Source organism: Felis catus, chromosome D2 (genome assembly GCF_018350175.1).
Source record: "Felis catus isolate Fca126 chromosome D2, F.catus_Fca126_mat1.0, whole genome shotgun sequence".
NCBI classification, from domain to species: Eukaryota; Metazoa; Chordata; class Mammalia; order Carnivora; family Felidae; genus Felis; species Felis catus.
This window is the reverse complement of record NC_058378.1, coordinates 12587750-12610146: the sequence shown is the minus strand read 5'-3', so window position 1 is coordinate 12610146 and position 22397 is coordinate 12587750. Positions and strand designations below refer to the sequence as shown.

The following is a 22397-nucleotide window of genomic DNA, read 5'->3' as shown; positions in this document are numbered from 1 at the left end:
AGAGAAAGACAGATACCATATGTTTTCACTCTTATGTGGATCCTGAGAAACTTAACAGGAACCCATGGGGGGAGGGGAAGGAAAAAAAAAAAGAGAGAGAGAGAGAGGTTAGAGTGGGAGAGAGCCAAAGCATAAGAGAGTCTTAAAAAATAAGAACAAACTGAGGGCTGATGGGGGGGGGGGGGGGGAGGGAAGGGTAGGTGATGGGCATTGATGAGGGCATCTTTTGGGATGAGCACTGGGTGTTGTATAGAAACCAATTTGACAATAAATTTCATATATTCAAAAAAAAAAAACAAAAGAATTGTGTTAGATGCCAAAAAATGAAGTCTAAAATATAAGTATAACTATTTTTTTTTTTAACATAACAAGACCAAGTGCAAACCTGATACCAAGCCTGAGATTCTCCCACTTTACCCATGGTAATTCCCACTCTAAATGTAAAATTGAAGGTCCAGTAGCATTACTTTTCTTTTCATTTGAGAGGGAGGGAGGGAGGGAGGGCGAGAGGGGGAGAGAAAGAGAGAGAGAGAGAAAGTACAAGACAAGGAAAGGGGCAGGGGGAGGAGAGAGATGGAGAGAGAATCCCAAGCAGGCTCCACGCTCAGCACAGAGCCCAACACGTGGCTGGATCCCATGACCCTGGGATCATGACCTGAGCTGAAATCAAGAGTCGGACGCTCAGCCAACTGAGCCACCCAGGCACCCCTGGTAGCATTACTTTTCTTATGAAACAAGATGCACATCCAATAAAGCATGAAATAAGCATTAGACATTGTAGATCCAATCCTAGAACAGGCCCCTGATTTTCCATCTGTTTTAGAATACTATACTTCCATATCCAATCATCAATACCACTGGATACAAGTGTCTTCAAACCCATTTTGGTAATGAGTATAAAATCTTTAATAATCTCAGTAAAAAGGAGAGAGCTAGGGGCACCTGGGTGGCTCAGTCAATTAAGCATCCAACTCTTGATTTCAGCTCAGGTCATGATCCCAGGGTTGTGAGATTAAGCCCCACGATGGACTCCGTGCTGAGTGTGGAGCCTGCCCAGGATTCTCTCTCTCTCCCCCTCTCTCTGTCCCTCCCCTGCACTCTCTCTCAAAATAAATAAATAAAATAAAAATACTTAAAAAGGAGAGATCTAACAGTTTATGAATCTGATGACAGGTCTAAATCCATCAATAAAATATAAAGTTCATGTTTGTCTAAAAGCCCAAGAGGAAGCAATGTTTTCCCTATTCATATTTTTTAAATTTATTTTACCTCTGGACAGGGCTCCACATGGCAGTCTTTTATTGAACAATGGCCATCTTCTGCCCAGAAAGGACATGGTCGCTTCAGATTAACCTTGAGAGAGAGATTGGATTAACATTAGGATAGAAGTGTCACAGTCCGCATGTTAAGTGTCACTGTGTGGGCGCCAATGACATGCTGGTGAGTTAGAAGAAAAAGCTTCCTCTCCCGTGTCATCTATAGAGTTCAGAATCTTAAATGACTGCAGGTTTTCAGACACCCAGGTGTAATATTAACGTAAAAAATAACTGTTATTAGTCCTCTGACGCTTCCCAAAAGGAATAAAGTCCAAGCACACTGCTCACCTGCAGACCCTGGAAAGCATTTTCACAACCGTCGGCACCATGCCGTTACCTTACCCGTGAGGATTCGCTCGTGCGCCCAGCCACCTAAACGTGCACCGAGCACCCACTATCTGTCTGGCACCATGGAGGTTCTGGGGCAAAAAGAGACACAAAAAGCACTTTCCCCCGGAGCTGATAATCTACTGGAGGCAATTAATGTTTAATTACAAACAAAAATCCAGAGTTTCACAATGGAAAATAATGGGGCTGGTGGATGGCAGCCTCTGAGGAGGTAATATCTCAGGATGGATCAAAGTTGGAGAAATTGTGCATTTGGATAAGGTGGTAGAGCTTGAACAGTTGTGGGAACTGGAAAACAAAACAAAACAAAACTGTTTAACCAACTTTTAGTGGGAGAATGAGTGCAGACATAGGAAAGGGATGGACCATTTTATTTTTTCAAATTTAAAAAAAAATTTTTTTTTTTTACGTTTATTTATTTTTGAGACAGAGAGAGATAATGCATGGGCACGGGAGGGGTGGAGAAAGAGAGAAAGAGACAGGATCGGAAACAGGTTCCAGGCTCTGAGCTGTCAGCACAGAGCCCGATGCGGGGCTCGAACTCATGGACTGCGAGATCATGACCTGAGCCGAAATCGGACGCTCAACCGACTGAGACACCCAGGCGCCCCAGGGACGGACCATTTTAACCATGTTGTTAAAAACTCTGGATTTTCTTATCTTGAACTTAATAGAAAGTGATTCAACAGGACTGCCAGATGGATGGCCTGAGCCAAAAATCAAAGTTTTATTCTTGTTTCTTCCCTCTGCTACCTCCATGCACAATTCATTATCCACTTCTTCCCACCACCTCCACTGCTTTTTTTTTTTTAATTTTATTTATTTTGAGAGAGAGAGGGGGAGGGAGGGAGGGGAATCCCAGGACTACCCCATGCTCCCTGCTTCTACTATACAGCAGCCACAGTGATCCCTCTGAAACGTAATTCAGACGGTACCAATCAATCCCTGCTCAACACCTTCCTGTGGCTTCCCGGCACCTTCAGAAGGAATCCCAGCTCTGTAGCAAGCGCCACTAGGCCCTCTCTCACCTGGTCTCCTGTGCACCTCCAGCCACGCTGGCCCTCCTGCCTGGAACATACCCCCTCCAGCCTGGAACATACCCAGCTCCTGGTCTCCAGGCCTCTACAGTGGCTCCTCTTTGCCTGGCCTGTTGCTCCTCCAGGTCTCACGGCCTGCTCCCCTCACCTCGGCCGGGGCTCTCTCAGATACCACCTCGGCAAAGAGTTTCCCTGACCAGACTCTCTAAAGTAGCACTCAGTATGCACCCTACACCCTGTTTTTATTCTTTTATAGCACTCACCACTACCTATTTCTGATTTACTTATTGCCTGCATCTCCCATTGTAAGGACTGAGATTTCACCTTCTTCATTATTCTATCCCCAGTGCCTGGGATACTTAATAGACAGCTCAATCAATAGCCGTTAAATGAAGTGAATAACACCTACGTCACGGAGGAAGAGGCAAAAACACGTGGAACTGGTGACACAAGGAGAGTGCGGTCAGCTCTGACCGTGGAGTTAATCAGGGGAGGCCTCCCTTCAGTTACATGTAAAATGGGGAGAACTCGGATACAGGTTTCCTAGAGAAAGAGATTTCCAGGCAGAGGGTTCGGGATGTCCGAAGACAACCTCTTTTGGGAACTGCAGGTTCCTCGAACTCCTGGCTTATGCGTCCAGTGCCTCTTGGATCTCTCCACAGGACATTCTTCTTGCCATCTCAGAAAACAGCAACCCCATTACTCTAGATCCTCGGGCCAAAATCCCAGCATCACTCTTGACTCCTTACTTTCTCACTCCACATCCAATACTTCTAAAAATTGGGTTAGTTCAAAACCCAAGTCCCTGTAACGGTCAGGAATGCCTTACGTGGCCTGTCCGTCTGCTCTCTGCCCCTTATTCACTGGCTCCCGGGTTGTTCCTCAAAACAGGAGACACACTGTAGAGTCAGGGCCTTTGCTCCCGCTGGTCCCTCTGCACGGGGTGTGCTCCCTCCAGATATCGACACGGCTTGCTTTCCTCCTCTCTTTCCGTCTTCCCCAAATCCCACCTTCTCAGTTTGCTGCTTTATGTTGCTACATTTTAAACATTTAAAAAATGTTTTTTTTAATGTTTATTTATTTTTGAGAGACACAGCACAAGCAGGAGAGCAGCAGAGAGAGGGAGACACAGAATCTGAAACAGGCTCCAGGCTCTGAGCTGTCAGCACAGAACCCAATGTGGGGCTCGAACTCAGGAGCGGCGAGATCATGAACCGAGCTGAAGTCCCATGCTTAACCAACTGAGGCACCCCTAAGTTGCTACATTTTAGACTAAACTGCCACACAGCAACAGAAAACTAGTAACACAGAGCAAGGAGCAGACTGTGGTGGACACTGGAACATGCTGCTAACATCAGCCTTCAGGAAGGGCTTGTTACCCCCGGCTTCCAAAAACATTGCAGGCAGCTGGCCTCAGCCGAAGACAGCCACTTAGCACAAGGACACACCACTCCTTCCAACGGCAGCCTGCAAATGACTGATGGAGGGCTGCAGAGCCCTAGGTCTCTCTGGCAAGGGGGGAGAGTTCTGGAGTGCCATCCCGTCTCCAGGGCTCCCAGAGGGTCACCTGAGGTCTCCACAGAGGCGGACTCCCAAAGCTTCGCCTCCCTTCTGCCCAGTCCTTCCCTGAGCCGTCACTTCCACGAGCAGTCCCTCAGTAACCTCTTGCACACCAACCACGGTCTCATCTGCTGCCCAGAGAACTGAGGCTGCAACAACTTGTCCAGCTCCAGGAAAAAAATATTGGTCCTTTTACTAGGATCACACTGAACGTATACGCCAACGTGGAGAGAACCAACCTCTTTAGCTATAGACACACCTGTCCATTTCTTGAAGCCTACTTTTGGGTCTCCCAGTAGGGTTTTGAGGCTTTCCTCCTCTAGGTCTTGCACAGTTTTTGACTCCTATATATTTCACCTTTTTTCATACTGCTTACGTAAATGGGGATTTCTTTTCCATCAGATCCTCTAACTTGTTATTGTTTGTATTTATGAAGATATTGATTTTTGTACATTAACTTTATAGCCTGTGAGCTTAATGCATTTATCACTTGTGTTCGTTTTATTACTTGGGTTTTCTAGAATACTGTCATTTATAAAAGGAGACCGTTTTCCTTATTCTTTAAAAATGTTTATCCTCTAGCTGTTGTGATATACTAATCCCTCCAACAGTAAAGGAGATATGAGTGCCTCTGTCTTGGTCCCTCACCTAAGTGTGAATTCCTCTATTATTTTCCAGCAAGTAAGAGGTTGGCAATGCTCATGTTAGCATTAAAATGTTCATGTTAAGGAAGTACCCATCATTCCTATTTTTAAAAAAAATCAAGAATGTGTGTTTAATTGTGTTAAAGACCTAAAAGCCTTGTCCTTGCATTCTTAGAATAAGATGAACTTGGTCAGGACATACTTTTTTGTAGTATGCTCACAACTCAGCATTATCTTTGATTTCACCTCTATCCTCAGAGCTTACATTCACACCATCAGACAAGTTTTTGGTGTTACCTCTTAGATATAATGCTCATTTGCTCACTTTTCACCTCTTCCAAGTCTACTGCCCTATTCCAAACCCATTACCTTCCATCTGCAGAAGCCTCCTACGTGGTTTTTCTCTATTTCCTGTCTCACACCCTTAGTCTGTTTTGTACAAATCCCTCCAGAAACTGATCACACCTACACTAAAATTCAACATCCTTATGTGGTGAATAGGGCCTTCTAATTTTTGTTTTTAATCTGGCCCCTACCCACTTTTCCAACTCTCCATCTCACTCACTTTGCTCCAGCCTATCCCTGTCTTCTTATTCCTCAAACACTCTAGACCTTTACATCTGCAGTTCTCCTCCCCTTCCCTGGAATGTTCTTTCCCTGTATCTCATCATGGCTTTCACATCATGTAGGTCTTCACTCAAACAGCACAGTATGAATACCTTCCTTTCCTGGTCATCCTCGTCAAAGATAAAGCTACCTTCCATCCCCACCCCATTAATTACTCTGTATCTCCTACTTTATTTTTCTCCATAGCACTTACCGTATAACCATATGAAATTATATTTCATTGTTTATCGTTTGCCTTCCTAATCAGAATAAAAGCTTCATGAAGTCAGAGTCTTTGTGTTATTCACTATTGTATCCACAGCACTTAGAATAGGGCCTCCCACAGAATCATTCGATAAATACTCCATGACTAAAGGAATGGAATGGATAGTACAAGAAATTGTAAACACTAACTACAACAGCCAGCTGACCAGTCGACAGGGGCAGACTGGTGCCTCAACCTGTGCACCCTTGCGTGCTCAATCACCAGTATGTATGTGCACGTTTACAATTCACCTCTTCTCTTAGCTTTCCTTTCTGCCACTGGTGCACGTACAGGATACTGTGGTGATTAAATGTCCCTTTAGTTTAATTCATAGGTTGACAGAACTAGAAAAGGAGTGGGTATCACTGCTATCCTTGCCATGGAGATAAATCCATTAACTAGATTACTGCATGACCCTCCCTTGGGAGAAGAGGACTATGTTCCCATTACACACAGAGCAATTTTGTTAAATTGGGTAGAACGTTTTTTTTAGAACATTGTTCTTTCTGCCTATCCAACTTTCATTTTTCCTTCTTCTGTAACATCCTCTAATGTTCCTTTAAGAAACAATCACTTCCCTTATATTTATGCAAGTAGGATTGCTAACCAAAGTGTCTTTCCCTCTTTTGGTCAATTAGACACTTATAGAAGTGTTCTGCCAGAAATTTGACACCTGTACAAAGTGTTGCAAAAATATGGGAAATTGATTCAAGATTTTGGTGGTACCATAAAAAGAATGGCCATTAGTTCCTCCTCTAAATTTTTTTATCCTCAAAAATATTTAAAGACTAAGACAGCCTATGTAGGATCAGGATTAAAAAAAAAGTGTAAAATCATGCTCAATTTTTAAAATAAACTAAAAATGAAAATCAGAGAACTTATGAACCCAACTGAATGCTGAGCTCAAGAGCATAGGCAAAGCAGAACAGCAGCTTCTAAAATATTGTTCTTAAATTTAAAATACCGTTCTTTTGAATGTTGCCTCATTTCTCCTCCCTTTAAGCTGTTATGGTTATACTTGGAGACGACTGTTAGGTTTAAGAACCGATTCTGCAGTTTTACTATGAATGGTGCTTGTACCCTCAGCCTGGGGGCCAGCCCTTCTGGTGAACGTCTGCCGCGGGGGTACTTTGTACAGCTAACAATGCTAACACAGGCCGCTGCCATCAGCACAGCAGAGAGCCTGGGTCGGTGTCTAGATGGAGGAGGCAACGTCACAAGGAAGGCTGACCAAGGAAGTCTGGCATTTTGAGCTTCCGTGGAATGAGTCTCTGTCTCAAAAACAAAACTTGAAAGATGACGAATCCCCCAAACACAGGAAGAGGGTTCAGATTCTTTGTGTTCAAAAAGACTATCAGGTTTCACCACAATACTTAATACATTCCAACGATAAAACACACAGAGGGTGCTGAGAAGAGTCAAAAAGGGCTTTCAAAAGGGTCATAAAAGTCACATCTGTAGACAGCTGTGTAAAAACCTTTGCTACGAATGGAACCAAAAATTATAACTGTACCTTGTAATAACGGAAGTAGTCTCTCTCTTGCAATTTTTTTATTTTGGGGAAGATTTTGAAGGTGTTAAAGTTATCAATGCTATCAATATCACACAAGCAATCATCCAGGACTCCGGTGACCTGTGGGGTGGAAAATATATATACAAACATAAAACTTTAAATATGTGCATTACTGATATTCCAACCTTAACAAATCTGTAATATAAAAGAGATAATTTGTTAATTCAAGGTAACTAGTCTTCGTTGACTGAGATATAAAACACTAAAGCAATCATTTACTTTTTACTATGCCCAATTAAGACACAATAGAAGGATCAGATACACCTATTCTGAAGAACTAAGCATTGATGTTTAATGGCTAAAGAGAAATATATGAAACATACATAAATTCCAACAAGTATTTGGAATGCTAAAGCCATTTCTTCCAAGATTAACCTAGAAGTCACAGACTGTAAGAATATTGCTGTAGTAGCCTTATCTTTCTTTTCCACTGCCATTTATGGAACACTTATATGATAGGCATGGTGATAAGAACATTACATGTTACCTCATTTTTAAAAAAATATTCTATGAAATAGGTCTTATCCTCATTTTACACCTAAGAAAATCAAGGCTGAACACGGTTAAAATAATTTTTCCCAAGCAGCAATGAGACTTAGTCCTAAGTCAATCACACTTAAAAATACATGCTTTATCCACTACTCAAAGTATACATTAATGCAACAGAAACTGATATTTACAAAGGGAGTTCAGAATCCAAAACTTCCATAAAACATTCTTCCGCTAAATTTAAAAATGGGACTCACTGACATCCACGTCTTGGATGAATCTTCAGGGAATCAGGCTGAGTGAAAAAAGCCAACCCCAAAAGGTTACATACTATGTGGTTTCATTTTTACATTTTGGAAATGGAGAACAGGTTATTGGTTGCCAGGTTAAAGACTGGAGGAGGGAAGGAGGTGGAGTGGGGGCATAGGTTGGAAAGGAGGTCAAGTGTGGTTATAAAAGGGCAAGAGGAAGGATCCCTGTGGTGATCAAATTATTCAGTATCTTGACCATGGTGGTGGATACACAAACCTAAACGTGATAAAAGTGAAGAGAATACATACACACACAAATGAGACAAGGGGGAATCTGAAGACCAGCAGACTGAATCGGTGCCAATGTCCTGGTGATAATACTGCACTGTACGTTTATAAAATGTTACCATTGGGGAAAACTAGATGAAGTGTAGGTGGCATTTCTTTGTATTATTGCTTACAACTGCCTGGAACCTACAATTATCTCAACTGAAATTAAAATTTAAAAACAAGAAGGGGACCCAGTCTTTTACAGGTCATTCACATGATCCACTGGAAGAATCTATGCAAAGAATGACCAGAACGTGGAAACCAGAACATCCCAGTTGTTTCTTTCTCAGGCTTTGCCCCTAAGGCTGTAAATAAGTCCCCAAACTCTCTACAACATAAAGAGCCAGAGGTACACTCTCTTTAAAGAACAAAGGATCATTAACGAGAATGTTAGCTCTCGAATTCCATATGCTTTACTATCCTAGTTACTAAGATCCTGTCAACAACTCTACTGAAATTCACTCCATTTCTCAAGCTTACTATTTATAAAACCTCAAATTCTAAGTAATAGGGATGGGGGGGGGGGTAGAAATAAGAACCAAAAGCTTTCTATGTTTTAAAAATATTTTATCCAGATATTTCTCTTTTGTATAAATTTTTCTTAAATTGTTTATTTTTAGTTAGTAAACCACCACAGTTTATTTTTTAAAGATGTTTTAATTGTGGTAGGGGTTGGGGTAAGGTATACAAAATTGTCACGTACCTACTTCTAACTCTTAAAGACAACTACTAAGACAAAAACCTGTATATCACCAAAATTTTTTAAAAAACACAAATACAGCTATTTTTTTAAGTCCCTTTCTAATTATTCATCTTCCTCCTCATGGAGGTAGAATATCTTATTTTTGTTATTTTTCTTTGTAATTTCATCACATGTGATATATATCCTGAAGCAATATACTTAAGAGCTCATTTTTGAACTTTATTTTTTTTTAAATTTTTTTTTCAACGTTTTTTTATTTATTTTTGGGACAGAGAGAGACAGAGCATGAACGGGGGAGGGGCAGAGAGAGAGGGAGACACAGAATCGGAAGCAGGCTCCAGGCTCCGAGCCATCCCCAGAGCCTGACGCGGGGCTCGAAACTCACGGACCGCGAGATCCTGACCTGGCTGAAGTCGGACGCTTAACCGACTGCGACACCCAGGCGCCCCTCATTTTTGAACTTTAATATTAATGGAATCTATTGTGGGAATTATGTTGTAATATACTTCTTTTGTTAACATTTTGACATCTACCCAAAATAATGAGTTTTCTAGTAGCTCATTCATTTTCCCTGCTGTAAATGTTACATTACATGAAAATATCATAATGTATTTGTTCTACTGTTGACCCATAAGGTAGGCAGAATGATGCCCCCCAAAGATATCCATACCCTAATTCCTAAAACCTGTAAATCTGTTATTGTATGCGGTAGAAGGGACTTTGCAGACATGATTAAGTTAAGGATCCTGAGATGGTAAGATTATACTAGATTATTTGGGTGGACTCAATACTAAGAACCTTGAAAGAGGAAGACAAGAGTGTGAGTCAGAGAGACCTGGAAGATGCTACACTACTGGCTTCTAAGACAGAAGAGGCCACATGCCAGAAGCACCGCAGCCTCTAGAAGCTTGGAAAAGGCAAGGAATGATTCTCCCCTAGAGCCTCCAAAAAAAAAAAAAAAAAAAAAAAAAAGGCAGCCTTGATTTTATCCCTGTGAAACCCCCGTGAAGCCACTAAGTTCGTGGTAATTTGTTAGAGCAGTAACAGGAAACTAATACAAAACACATGCAGGTTGTTTCCAGATTTAGCTACATAATGCTACACAAAGGTTTGTCATGATCTCGTTATGTGTATGTATAAGAGTTTCTCCAGCTTATATGCTTAAAGTGGAATTACTATAGCTTATTTTCAAAATAGGTTACCAATTCACAACCCCATCCAACAGCAGATGGAATTACTGCTGAATTATCTCCTTACCAATATTGGATATTGTTGTAATTTTTGCCAATCTAGTAAGAACGAAAGGGTATCTGATTTTTGAACTAATGAGGTATAATGTTTCGTAAGACACTTGTAATTGCTCCTTGTGTGAAATACCTGTTTGTCCTTTCTCATTTTTCTTTTTTTAAAGATTTTTTAAAGTTCATTTATTTTGAGAGAGAGAGAGAGAGAGAGAGCGAGAGCGAGCGCACGAGCGCTGGGGAAGAGCAGAAAGAGAAGGAGAGAGAGAGAATCCTAAGCAGGCTCCACACTGCCGGCACGAAGCTCAATGTAGGGCTTGAACCCACAAACCGTGACACCATGACCTGAGCCAAAACCGAGAGTCGGACGCTTAACCAACTGAGCCACCCGGATGCCCCTTTTTTTCATTTTTTTACTGGGTTGTCTTTTTCATACTGACCTGCAGGAATCAGTACCGCTTTCCCCACTCTATTACATTCTTCTGGAACTCCAATCACACAAATTAGACCATGTCTCCTAAGCTCTCTTTAAAATTTACTATCCCATTATTTTTCTGGGCTTCATTCTGAATTTGCATTTATTTTCCCTTCATTCATTGATTCATTCATTCAACCTATTTGAGGACCTACCTAGCATGAGCCTTGCACTGTTCTAAGTGCTGAGGATGCAGAAGTAGAAGGAAAAAAAAAAAAAAGGCAAAAATCTCTGCCCTCCAGGGGCTTCCAGATGGTAATAAAGGGACAGGAAAACTAGGGAATGGAGCCCATCAGCGCAGAACTGAGCGCCTACTATTTTGGAAAGTATAATTTAAAAAGGTCTCAGTGAAATTTTGGCAAATTTTGGTAATACTTCAAGGGGGAAAAGGAACAAGCCGGGGCTATGTGGGGGTGTGCTACGTGGCGGCACGCATGCCAGGCACTGGGAATACAAAGCTCAATGCCCTGAGGCAGTATGCTCACCTGAAGTTCCTGAGGAAATAGGACAAGGACTATGTTGTATGTAAAAAGGAGAAATAGGAGACCATGTTAAGACTCTGGCCTTTACTGGAACCTGGTGTTTTCTCACACCAACCAATTCTCCCACTCTCCAACGCGAACTGGGCGCCCAATTCAGTTCTGATGCTATCTGGAGTTAGAGCACACCTCACAGATTAGGGGTTCAGTCACACACCACGATCCCCACTTTAGGTATCACTGCCAAGCTCCAGGCCACCTGTACGTCTGACTGACCGGCTATGAACTGGGGGTTCCAATGACTCTCAAGTTCAGTAATTTGCAACGGCATATAGAACCAGAGAAACACTTACCTTATATCTACTGGTTTATTGTTAAGATACAACTCAGGAAGCACCAAATGGAATAGGTGCAGAGGGAAAGCTACTGGGAGTGCAAGTTCAGGGCTTCCGTGCCTCTGAGCCACCCTCCCAGAAAGTCTATGTTTCGCCCACCTGGAAGCTCATCCATCTTGTTTTAAGAGCTTTTAGATTTCTCAAATTTTTTTTAATGTTTATTTTTGAGAGAGAGTGCTAGCAGGAGAGGGGCAGAGAGAGAGGGAGGCAGATTCTGAAGCAGGCTCTAGGCTCTGAGCTGTCAGCAAAGAGCCCGACTCAGGGCTCGAGCTCAGGAACTGTGAGATCGTGACCTGAGCGGAGTCAGACGCTCACCCGAATCAGCCACCCAGATGCCCCAAGAGCTTTTACGGAGCTCTGTCTCCAGCATCCCTCTCCCCGTCCCAGTGGTCACGGGTGGGGCTAAAATTCCAACCCTCTAATCACTTGGTGTGTCTGATGATCATTACCACCCTGAGGTGATCTACGGGTTGCCATTAGCATAAATAGGTGTGATTAAAAGGGGCTCATTATAAATAACAAAAGGCATTCCGATTATTCTGGAAATTCCAAGGTTTTTCTTTTTTTAGTATTTATTTTTGAGAGAGAAGAGAACAGAGCAGGGGAGGAACAGAGAGAGAGAGAGAGAGAGAGGCAGAGAGAGAATCCCAAGCAGGCTCCACACTGTCAGCACTGAGCCCATCCCACTAACCGTGAGATCATGACCTGAGCCAAGATCAAAAGTGGGACGCTTAACCAAAGGAGCCACTCGGGTGCCCCGCCTATCCAGATCTAAAGCTGAGAATCCTGTTCTGGAGATTTTGACAATCAGTTATATAGGTGGTATTTAAAGCTGAGAAACCAAATGAGAGAACCAAGATAGAGAGGGGAAAGAGTACACGATCTGAAACCTGAGGCTGAAATAACTAGCGGTCAGTAGTAGCAGAGGAGAAATAAGCAAAGGATACTAGTACAGCTAGCCTCAAAGAAAGGAAGAAAATCAGAAAAGTACAGTATCCTGAAAGCCCAAAGAAATACGGTATTTTCAAGGAGAGTAAGCCATGAGCTGTAGGGAAAAAATGCTGCCTATAGGTAAAGCTAAGGTTTAAAAACTATTGGCTTGGGGCGCCTGGGTGGCGCAGTCGGTTAAGCGTCCGACTTCAGCCAGGTCACGATCTCGCGGTCCGCGAGTTCGAGCCCCGCGTCGGGCTCTGGGCTGATGGCTCAGAGCCTGGAGCCTGCTTCCGATTCTGTGTCTCCCCCTCTCTCTGACCCTCCCGCATTCATGCTGTGTCTCTCTCTGTCTCAAAAAAATAAATAAAACGTTAAAAAAAAATTAAAAAAAAAAAAAAACTATTGGCTTTAGTGACAAGACAGACATTAATGACCTTGACAAGAACAGTTTCGGAGAGGTAGGGGCAAAAGTCTGACTGGAATAGGCTGGCGAGAGGACCAGAATAGGACGAATAAAGATAATTCCTTTGAGGAGTTTTTCCATAAAGGGGAACAGAAAAATGGAGCAGAGCCAGAAAAGATGGGTGGGTCAAGACAGAACTTTAAAACAGAATTAACAGTATGTTTTAGGATGACAGTAACAATCCATCAGACAAGGAAAAATTAATGATCCAGGAGAGAAAAAAGATTTGCTCAAAACACCATCTTGAAAGAAGGAACTGGGACCTAATATATGAGAGGGACTGGCTTTTGATAAGAGTTCACAGTTCATCTATGGTAATCCATCGGAAGGCAAAATGTGAGGGTACAGAGACAAATGGGTGAATAAATATGGATTACGTTGTTAGTGTGAAGTATGAAAGGAAGAAAAGGCAAAGTGGGGCGCCTGGGTGGCTCAGTGGGTCAAGCACCCAACTTCAGCTCAGGTCATGATCTTGGGGTCTGTGAGTTCAAGCCCTGCATCTGGCTCTGTGCCGACAGCTCAGAGCCTGGAGCCTGCTTCGGATTCTGTGTCTCTCTCTGTCTCTGTCTCTCAAAAATAAATAAACGTTAAAAAAAAAAAAAAAAAAAAAGGAAAAGTATCGGAGGATTAGAAAAAGACATAAAATGGTTGCCTGATTCAGGAATCATTTCTTCTGCTGGATATAATCAGCTATTTAATCCATCCATGGAGTTTTTAATTTCATCTCTAGAAATCCTATCACACTGTTTTAATCTTTTTGATCATTCTTTAAAATCTCTTTTTCCCTTTGCACAGTTTCAGGTCAGTGTCCCTATGTTTGCCCCCCACCCCTTTGTATTTAAATTCACTATGTCTCATGTGTTTAAATTATGTCTGATATTTTCAGAATCCAAGGTTATCACAGGTCTTTTTCTATAGGTTATATTTCTATTATCTCATTCACGGTGCCTTGTGTTTTGTGATTTTTGACTATTAGTTGCTTGTTCTCCTTGGCACGGGCTCTTGAAGACTTCTTTAGGGTTTGGGTTGAAAATAAATTCCTCCAGAGGGGATGGACGTTTGCTTTTACCAGTAAGCTGGGGGCATACCAACCTGGGTCTGCTATAAATCAAATTTTCCACTTGAAGCTTTTCCCAGCATAGGTGGCATGAATTTGGCCTGCAAACCTTTATAGGAACAAGTTCATGGTTACAAATTCTCGAGGGAGTTTCCCCCCCCTCCCCTTCCCTGGCAAGTTTCTTACTCTCCCCTTATTCCTGGTAGGATTCATTTCTCATGTTGAGGCCGTAGCTCTTTGGAGTTCAAGCTTTATGATGGGGTCTTTTAGTTTCCTCTCTTTGGGCACACAACCCTTATTTCTTGTCCATTCCACACCAAGGAGCAATTAAAGCAGAAACTCAGGGTCTTCAGGGTTTGGGGGAAATCCTCAGGGTCATGGACTGGAACAGCACTGTTTGAGTCTCAAGATCTGACTTTCCACTGGGGGCTGGGGGCAGGGGAGCTCTATGTATTCTTTGATTTCATGCCACCTCAGAAATGCATTTAGAAAGATTTAAAAATACATCTGACTAAAATTACTTCTTTACAGGAAGATTAACTTGTCATATCATTTGTATGCACTAGGCCTTTAGTTTCTAGTGCTTTCCAGACTACAAAGCCCATTCGCATTTAATTTATAAGAAAACGGAGTATGAGATATACAAATGCCTATCATTTTAAGTGTTCAAAAATAACTTTATGCTTTCACTGCAAGGAGACATAGTCGATATAGTCCTGTCCTTAAATGATTTCTTTAAATGGAGGTGTTTTCTTTTTTCTTTATTTAAAACAAATTTTTTTTAACGTTTTTATTTATTTTTGAGACAGAGAGAGATAGAGCATGAACAGGGGAGAGTCAGAGAGCGAGGGAGACAGAGAATCTGAAACAGGCTCCAGGCTCTGAGCCGTCAGCACAGAGCCTGACGCGGGGCTCGAACCCATCAACTGTGAGATCATGACCTGAGTTGAAGTCGGACGCTTAGCCAACTGAGCCACCCAGGTGCCCCAGGTGTTTTCTTTTTTAAATCGAATTCTTCCCTTTATGCTTTATTGGGCTTCCTTCCCCCTCCCCCCCCCAACAAAAAAGAACTATCTTAGTTGCACTTTTTTAATTTTCCTGGGTCTCCCTCAGATGTCTATACCCCAAAGAAGCAGGCATACAGAGATGTACTGCACAGAAGAAAACGGGGCCTACAAGGGGTCCAGTTCAACCTTGTTCACTTAACAAGTGTGGTATTAGTCATGTAAGCTTTTTGAACTTCAGTTACCTCAATAGCCCCACTTCTGAGAAGTATCCAATAAAACGAGATAATGTATATTTAAACGTGTTAAAGATCAAAGTACTATCTAAAATGTGCTCCAACTTCTATATTAGAAAGTACCACTGGAAACAAAAACCAAACGTATCCACTTTTGAGGACTGTTTGGAACAATGCTACTTTGAATATGCACAAACCTTTAATTTTTAAACTACAGGTATTCATTTGGACATGATGAAATTACATATATTCATTTAAATACAATAAAATTAAAATTTTACCTTAATAAATGGCATGTGTAACGTGCAATTATAAAACATTAACACATGTAACTAGCAGATAAAGATGACTAATGAAGCTTCTAGATTGATGGCAACGCATACAATTAATATAAGGCATAAAAAGGAAAAATGACAAGAATCCCATTTTAGAAAAAATATCTAAATGTACATGCCACTCAAAACCAATCACCCAACCAGTGATTAGAAAATAATTTTGCTAAAGGTAATTTGGGAAATTTACTTTTTATTAATATAGTAGATACTCCCACCCAGATTTCCGCTACTTCAGTGTTTTCTCGGTGGGGTTCAAAAGGTAGCTCAAAGGATAATTGCATTGCAGCTACTTACACGGCTCATTTAAAATTGCTGATCCCTGGGGCACATCCGGATCCACTAAATCAGAACAGGCGGCGGCGGCAGGGCCAGAGAATCTGCATTTTAACGCGCTCACCAATGCCAAAACCAAGTCTGCCCCCTTTTATTTTTAGCACATCATTCATTTGAAAAAAATACCCAAACGCGAACAAAACAGACTATTCAGGCATTCTGGGACGTAGTGCAGGACACCCTAACGCCCTGAAAACAGCGAGCGAACAGTCAGAAAAACATGTTTACACGGCTCCACTCACAGCTTCGGTTTTTCTGGGCAGTGAGTATTAATTGCCTACAATGACATCTCCCCTCATTATCGAGCCACCTGAGACACGGTTCCTTCCTCTCTCTCCCTCTTAGCAGTTTTGCCACTTTGCAGCAGGTGCAGACAAGGCGCGGCTGCACCTGGCAGCCTATTCAAAATCTTCTGTAGACGAGCAGTCAGCGCCGCTCTCCAGGCACAAGGCTGTGGTCAGCTAACCTTCCCACGTCCGCCGTGTTGACAACACGTCTGTAGTAACACTGTTTCACGAAGGCAGCCCCTCCACTCTAGCTCACCCTCCTGCCATCACCTCGCTGCTCACAGACCTACAAAGGCCAGCTCCCCGCACCCCCCCCCCCCCACCACCACCACGTCTCTTGCTTGGGCTCATCTGGAGGTGCCACAAGTTGGGTGGAAATACAGCAGTCCCAAGGAAAGATGCCAGAGCGAGGGTAGCAGCCGAGGGGCTTAGAGAGCCCCAGAAGTTCAAGCAAGTTAGCGAGTCCCGTCCCCTCCCTATCCACCCCACTTCTGCGGGGCGCGGGGTCCACCTCCCCTCCCTCCTGGGAGGGACCGGAGGGCTTCACCGTTTCGACGCGTCTTGTCTCCCCCAAACCGCTGATGACGTTTTCATTCCCGTCTCCTCTCCCGCCACACTCCCAGCCGCTTAAATCAGAAAAGGAAAACGAAAACACCTCAGGGGACCGTCACCATCTTCCTCTTTTTGCTGCCATCACCCCGCGAGCGTCGCCATCCCCCGCACACGGCACGCGGCTCGCGGACGTTTCCTGGACGTGACGGTTCGGTTCCAGACCCCGGCCCCTTTCCGCTCGCCAGAAATCCCCCTCGGGGTCCGGCGCCGGCCCTCTCCCGGAGCCCCAGCCCCGGCCCGTTCGCCACCGCCGCGGGCGTTCGGCCGGCGTCCCCGCCCCGCCATCACTCGGGCTCACCTGGGCCTCGACGACGCTCGGGAGGAAGCTCAGGGTGACCAGCAGCTGCACTGCGGCCGCCGCCCCCTGCCCGGCGCCGGCCCGCCGGGGCCCCCGGCTCATGCTGACCTCTCCCCCCACCGCGGCCGGCCGGGCCCCTCGGGGCCGGGGAACGGCGGGCGGCCCGGGCGACGACCCAAGGGGACGGCTCCCGGCGGCTAAGAGGCTCCAGGGTCAGAGGTCTGCACGCCCGTCCCGAGGAGGGGGCCGCTCTCCCCAGCTCCCGGCAGCTGCGAGTGAGGCTGAACAGCCGAGCGCCCCCACTTCATCCCCTAGGCGGCCCCGCCCCCGGCTTCCCCTTCGCCCCGGCCACGCCCCCTCCGAGCGCGGGGCCTTGTGGGAGTTGTGGTCTCGCGCGGCCGCGAGGGGGCCTCCTGCCGGAAGGCGGGGCAGGGGGCCGCGAGAACCCGGGAACTACAACTGCGGAGGCCGCTCCGCCTCCCCGGGGCCTTGGGCTCCACGCCGGCCAATGAGGCAGGACCACGAGGGCCTCCAAAACAAGAGGAGGTGGCGCGGGGAGCGCTCCTCCCGGCCCGCCGCCGTCTCCGCTCCCCCTTCCCCGGGCGGTTGCTCCTGGAAACCGGGGAGAGAGGGGGCCGCCCCGCCCCGCCCTGTACGGTTGCTCCCTAACATCGCACAGCCGCCAGGCTTCGGGATCCGCCAGCTACCTACGCAAATGAGGAACCAGTGGTGCAGGATCTTCGACTTTCGAGCCGAAGCGTTTTCTTGGTTCGTTCAGTGTTCTGTGGCTTCACATCTACTGCAAGTGCCTTATAAGAATCAGCCACCTCCACCTGCTACTTGGAGAGGTGACTTCGGCTCCTCTTTTATTTTATACGCCCCGGACGTGGATGTCCTCTCTTCCCCGGCCCACTCCCTCTCCTCTGATGAGAGAAACACAATGCACGTTGGAGAATGGGAACAAACCCAATCGTTTATAATGATGTATTGGAACGGGGCTATACGCATAGAAGAACTGGAAGTGATACAGAGCGGGTTCATTTCCCGCCTCTAAAACATCCTAGTTTGTTATGTGTCTTTAGACAAGTTACTTAACCTCTGTGAGCCTCAATTTGTTCATCTGTAAGTGAAGACAATAATACCCACCTCAGACATTGTTCTAGGATTACGTAAGATTACATAGATTACATACATAAAGGGCTTAGTAGGGTGCCTAGCACAAAGAAGTGTTCAATGATAGCTGCTACTCGTTTTATTAATAGCCTTGATTTCTAGAGAATTAGTAATACATCACCATATGTTTATGTAGTGTGTATTACTTTCCCACCGCTTCTATAACAAATTAGCATAAATTTAGTGACCTAAGCTTCTGAAGACCGGAACCCCAAATTGTATCAGCCAGGCTGCATTTCTTCTAAAGGCTTTAGGGGGCAATATGTTTCCTCGCCCATTCCAGCCTCTAAAAGCCACCTGCATTCCTCGGGTCATGACTGTGCCCCACATTATCACATTTCACTCCCTCCTCTTCCATTGTCACATGCCTTCTCTTGCTGACCCTAACTCTTCTGCCTCCCTCTGATAAAGACCCCTGTGATTACCTGGGGCCCACCCAGGGTAATCCAGGGTAATCTCTCCATCTCAATTTTTTTTTGAGAGCTTGTTTATTGGGCAGGTGGATGGGTGGGTGCCAGCCCTTAAAATTCTTAATCACTTCTTCAAAGTCCTTTTTGACCTATAAGGTAATACACTCACAGCTTTGGGATTAGGGTGTGCACACATCTTTGGGGACACTAATCAGTCAACACAGTGTGTTATACCTTTCTGAGCATTTTCATAATTTGTGGAGCCTAGTGCAAAATGAAAATGCAGGGTCCTGGTTCAAAACATGGTAAGAATTTCAAGACAGTGATATTAGGTCATTAAACCAAGTGCAGGGTCCTTCTTTTAAAAAAAAAATATAATGTTTATTTTTGAGAGAGAGAGACAAAGCGCCAACGGGGGAGGGGCAGAGAGCGAAATACAGAATCTGAAGCAATTATTATTAATTATATTGCGATAATTAATAATAATTATATTAATGTTGTTATTATTAATATTAATTATTGATATTATTATTAATATAATTAATAATAATAATTGTTCTGTGTGCTGCAGGTTTTCAATGAGTAGTGTCGTAATGGGCTTAAGTCAAGATGAATGGTTCTTTTGGTTGTTGTTGTTTAAGTAGGCTCCACATCCAGCGTGGACCCCAACGCCCCGATGTGGGGCTTGAACTCACGACCCTGATATCAAGACCTGAGCTGAGATCAAAAATCGGACGCTTAACCGAATGAGTCACTTAGGCGCCCCAAGTCAAGATTAGTCTTATTCAGAATATTGGTATTTGAAATGTAGTCACATTGACAACATGCACAAAACCAAATTTCTATTCATCACAGATTTTTTCCATTTTGCTCTCAGATACAAATGATTCCCCGTCCCTCTTACCTCTTTGTTTTCTCTCCCCTCCTCTCCACTCCATACCTCTCTCCTCTCTGAGAGGATGGCCTAATTATGTCATCCCCAAAGTCTAGAGTGGGTCATCCAGATTCCTATCGCAGTTCCTACCCATGACATTCATTTAACTCTAACAGTCTGCCCGCTCTGTATTAGGGTTAGCTTTTCCAGTGTATATGCATATTATAGGTGTCTAGAGTGTAAATTTTCAGAGGACTCTGTCTTTTTATACTATATTCTCTTTAGGGGCTATGTCAGTTCGCATGAACAGTAGTTGATACACATTTGTTATTTGGTTGATATTACTTACGATCTCAATTTGTCTTAGAAGACATCTGTCTCAGAACCAATCCTGGATGGGTGCCCCTAAACGTTTCCTGTGGACAGCTGGGAAGTAGCTTCATTGGACAGGAATATTCCTGGAGAAGCCAGGAAGATGAAACGGGCAGCCTTTCATCAAGGCAAGGGATTACATGTGCTCAAACAGAGGTGTATTGGGGCACTATCGAAAAGACTGAGGAAAGTAATGGACTTGTCAGAGGATTGGTTGAGACCAATTACTGGAAATCCGTTACTTCAAGCATTTTGGTTTTTCCTCAAACACTATTTGAAATGCCTTTACTCGTGGTGGTTGAAGCAATGGCTTGAGACTGGTCTTGAACAGATTACTGTAACACTTAAGAGACTTTGTGAGTTAGCAACGCTGCACTGTCTTCAGGCTTCCAAGATACCATCAAATGTATTGTGTTTCTTTGATGATTTTTTGGCTGGGTTAACTTGTGACTTCTAATGAAGGAAATCGTTGATGAATGGTTCTAAATAAAAGCCAAGGTAATGGGGTGGAAATTTAATAACACCAATAATTTTCACTTCTGATGGCAAGCTGAATTGCGGTTAACAAACCCGCTGAGTAGTGGCGATCTGTTGTGTTTAAACAAGTGTATTTGTACTGGTGTATTAACAACCTGCCAAGGCTATTTTGTTTTGAAAGTCGATTTCCACCTGCGACTTAGTTATAAAGGGAATTTCTGGGTGATGATAGGATTTCTCGATTTTACTGAGGGAATTTCTTCCCCTTTTCTTCTGACAAGTAATAGGGATTAAAGGTAATTAAAATGAAAGACCTTGGCCAGCCTGTGGCCTGTTATTAGTTACCTACCTAAAGCATTCACTGTTTTTCTTTAATATTTACTCAGCTGTGACACTCTCAAGCATTTTCACTTAACAGCATTAAAGCTGATAAACTGGAGTAAGTTGGAATTATTTCCACTTCTAAAGGAGTTTGCACGGAGATATATGCAGTTTGGATAAAACCTTTTATGTAACAAACACATGGCATTATGCTAAAAGTTAATATGTAATGCAATCAGAGGGAAAATCTCTTAAATGTAAATAATCGAGAAAACCAGAATCAGGATTCTGCCAATTTCACTCTCCCACCTAATTTCTGTGATGCAAAAGACTGCACATAATCACAAAGTCCTATGTAACTGGCCTGCACATTGGGACTGTGTGGCTTTATTCCAGCTGCTACTCCGCTCCACTCCACATAGGGTCTAGGGCACGTCACAGAAGGGCTAACACTGAGCGTGTTCTTACGATGTGAAAATGAACATTACAGGAAGTAGAGGGGGACGAGGTCATGGAAATGGTGATGGCAGGGAGGGAAAAGCAGAGAAGGTCATAGGTGGTCATAAGTAGCTGCTGGAAGTGTGTTTCTACATTGGCACTGACTGAGCTCTTCCTTCCTGTCAGTCAGTTCCCCCCAGCCACTGGAACCTCAAGAAGTTTCGTTTTTCCAAATTCGGTTGCTTTTTCCTTAGTTCAATCAAGTAGGTATATCGAGTCCAGCCAGTTGCTTCATCCTGGCTTTGTGCTGCTGCTTCTTTTCCAAGGATCACATTCACACCTCCTCTCCCACCACTGCCCTGCCAGCCCCTCTTCTCCATCCCCGACCCCTAGCAGAATCCGGTTCTTACCGTGTAGGATCCTAACCTCCTGTGCATCGTTCTCTCTCATTTGCCAACATCTTGATTCAGCTTTGGATTCCATTTGGCCTTAACAGAATCACATACTTGCTGGTTTCCATTTTGTATTATTCCCCTTTGTTCCATCTGGGGGCTTTTGATCGTCCCTCATAGATACACAGTCTCCCAAGGATGATCTTCTACTTGAGCGGAATGGCCATCTTGCATTCACAATGTTACACATAAACTCTGTGCTCTTTTCTAAAACAAAAAAAGAGGAGCATGGCACATACTATGCAAGGCACCATAAGTACCTCTTACCTGATACCTCTTAGGGTTGGCATCCCAGCAGGGTTCTCATTGTTTGCAACTGTCCACAGTCACCCACAGAAACAGGTTGAGCCACCAACCTAAATTTCTTTCTTAGGACTCTCCTCGTCCCCCAAGAATGAAATGGGTCATTTACGCGTCTCCTTTCTTTCATGATCCCAGGGATTCACTCTCTGCTATCTAATAAAATCAACTACAATTTCCTACAAAATACTACCAATTTTTACCATGCTGCAATTGTCACTGGATGGTAAAACAATCAGAAAACCCAGAGAAAATGTTCAGTTATTTTAAAGATAACTTTGCAGTTACTCGAGAGAATCTTTCCCCCAGT

The 22397-nt window shown here is 43.9% G+C and overlaps 2 protein-coding genes across 7 annotated transcripts in view; one reads left to right on the top strand and one right to left on the bottom strand.

Annotated features, from left to right (window-relative positions):
- Window positions 1-17401, bottom strand: part of ERO1B (endoplasmic reticulum oxidoreductase 1 beta) — a 62323-nt gene extending 44922 nt beyond the window's left edge. For all 3 annotated transcript variants that reach the window (XM_006937755.5, XM_006937756.5, XM_045039907.1), the window contains exons 1-3: window positions 17271-17401; window positions 7290-7409; window positions 1270-1353 (exon numbers count right to left, since the gene is read on the bottom strand). In XM_006937755.5, coding sequence (XP_006937817.2) covers window positions 1270-1353; window positions 7290-7409; window positions 17271-17372 — 306 coding nt within the window. In that variant the 5' untranslated portion in view covers window positions 17373-17401. The remainder of the gene's footprint in view (window positions 1-1269; window positions 1354-7289; window positions 7410-17270) is intronic.
- On the top strand, window positions 17371-21015 carry LOC111557004 (translation initiation factor IF-2-like). Of its 4 annotated transcripts, none has more exons than XM_045039910.1 (2): window positions 17371-18118; window positions 20098-21015. In XM_045039910.1, the coding sequence occupies exons 1-2, from the start codon at window positions 17371-17373 to the stop codon at window positions 20412-20414; spliced, it is 1065 nt and encodes a 354-aa protein (XP_044895845.1). In that variant the 3' UTR covers window positions 20415-21015. The 4 variants fall into 4 exon arrangements, 2 of the variants coding, with proteins under 2 accessions (XP_044895845.1, XP_044895844.1); XM_045039909.1 differs by having other exon boundaries at window positions 20095-21015; XR_006586862.1 differs by having other exon boundaries at window positions 17371-18392.
- Window positions 21016-22397: the final 1382 nt, after the last annotated feature.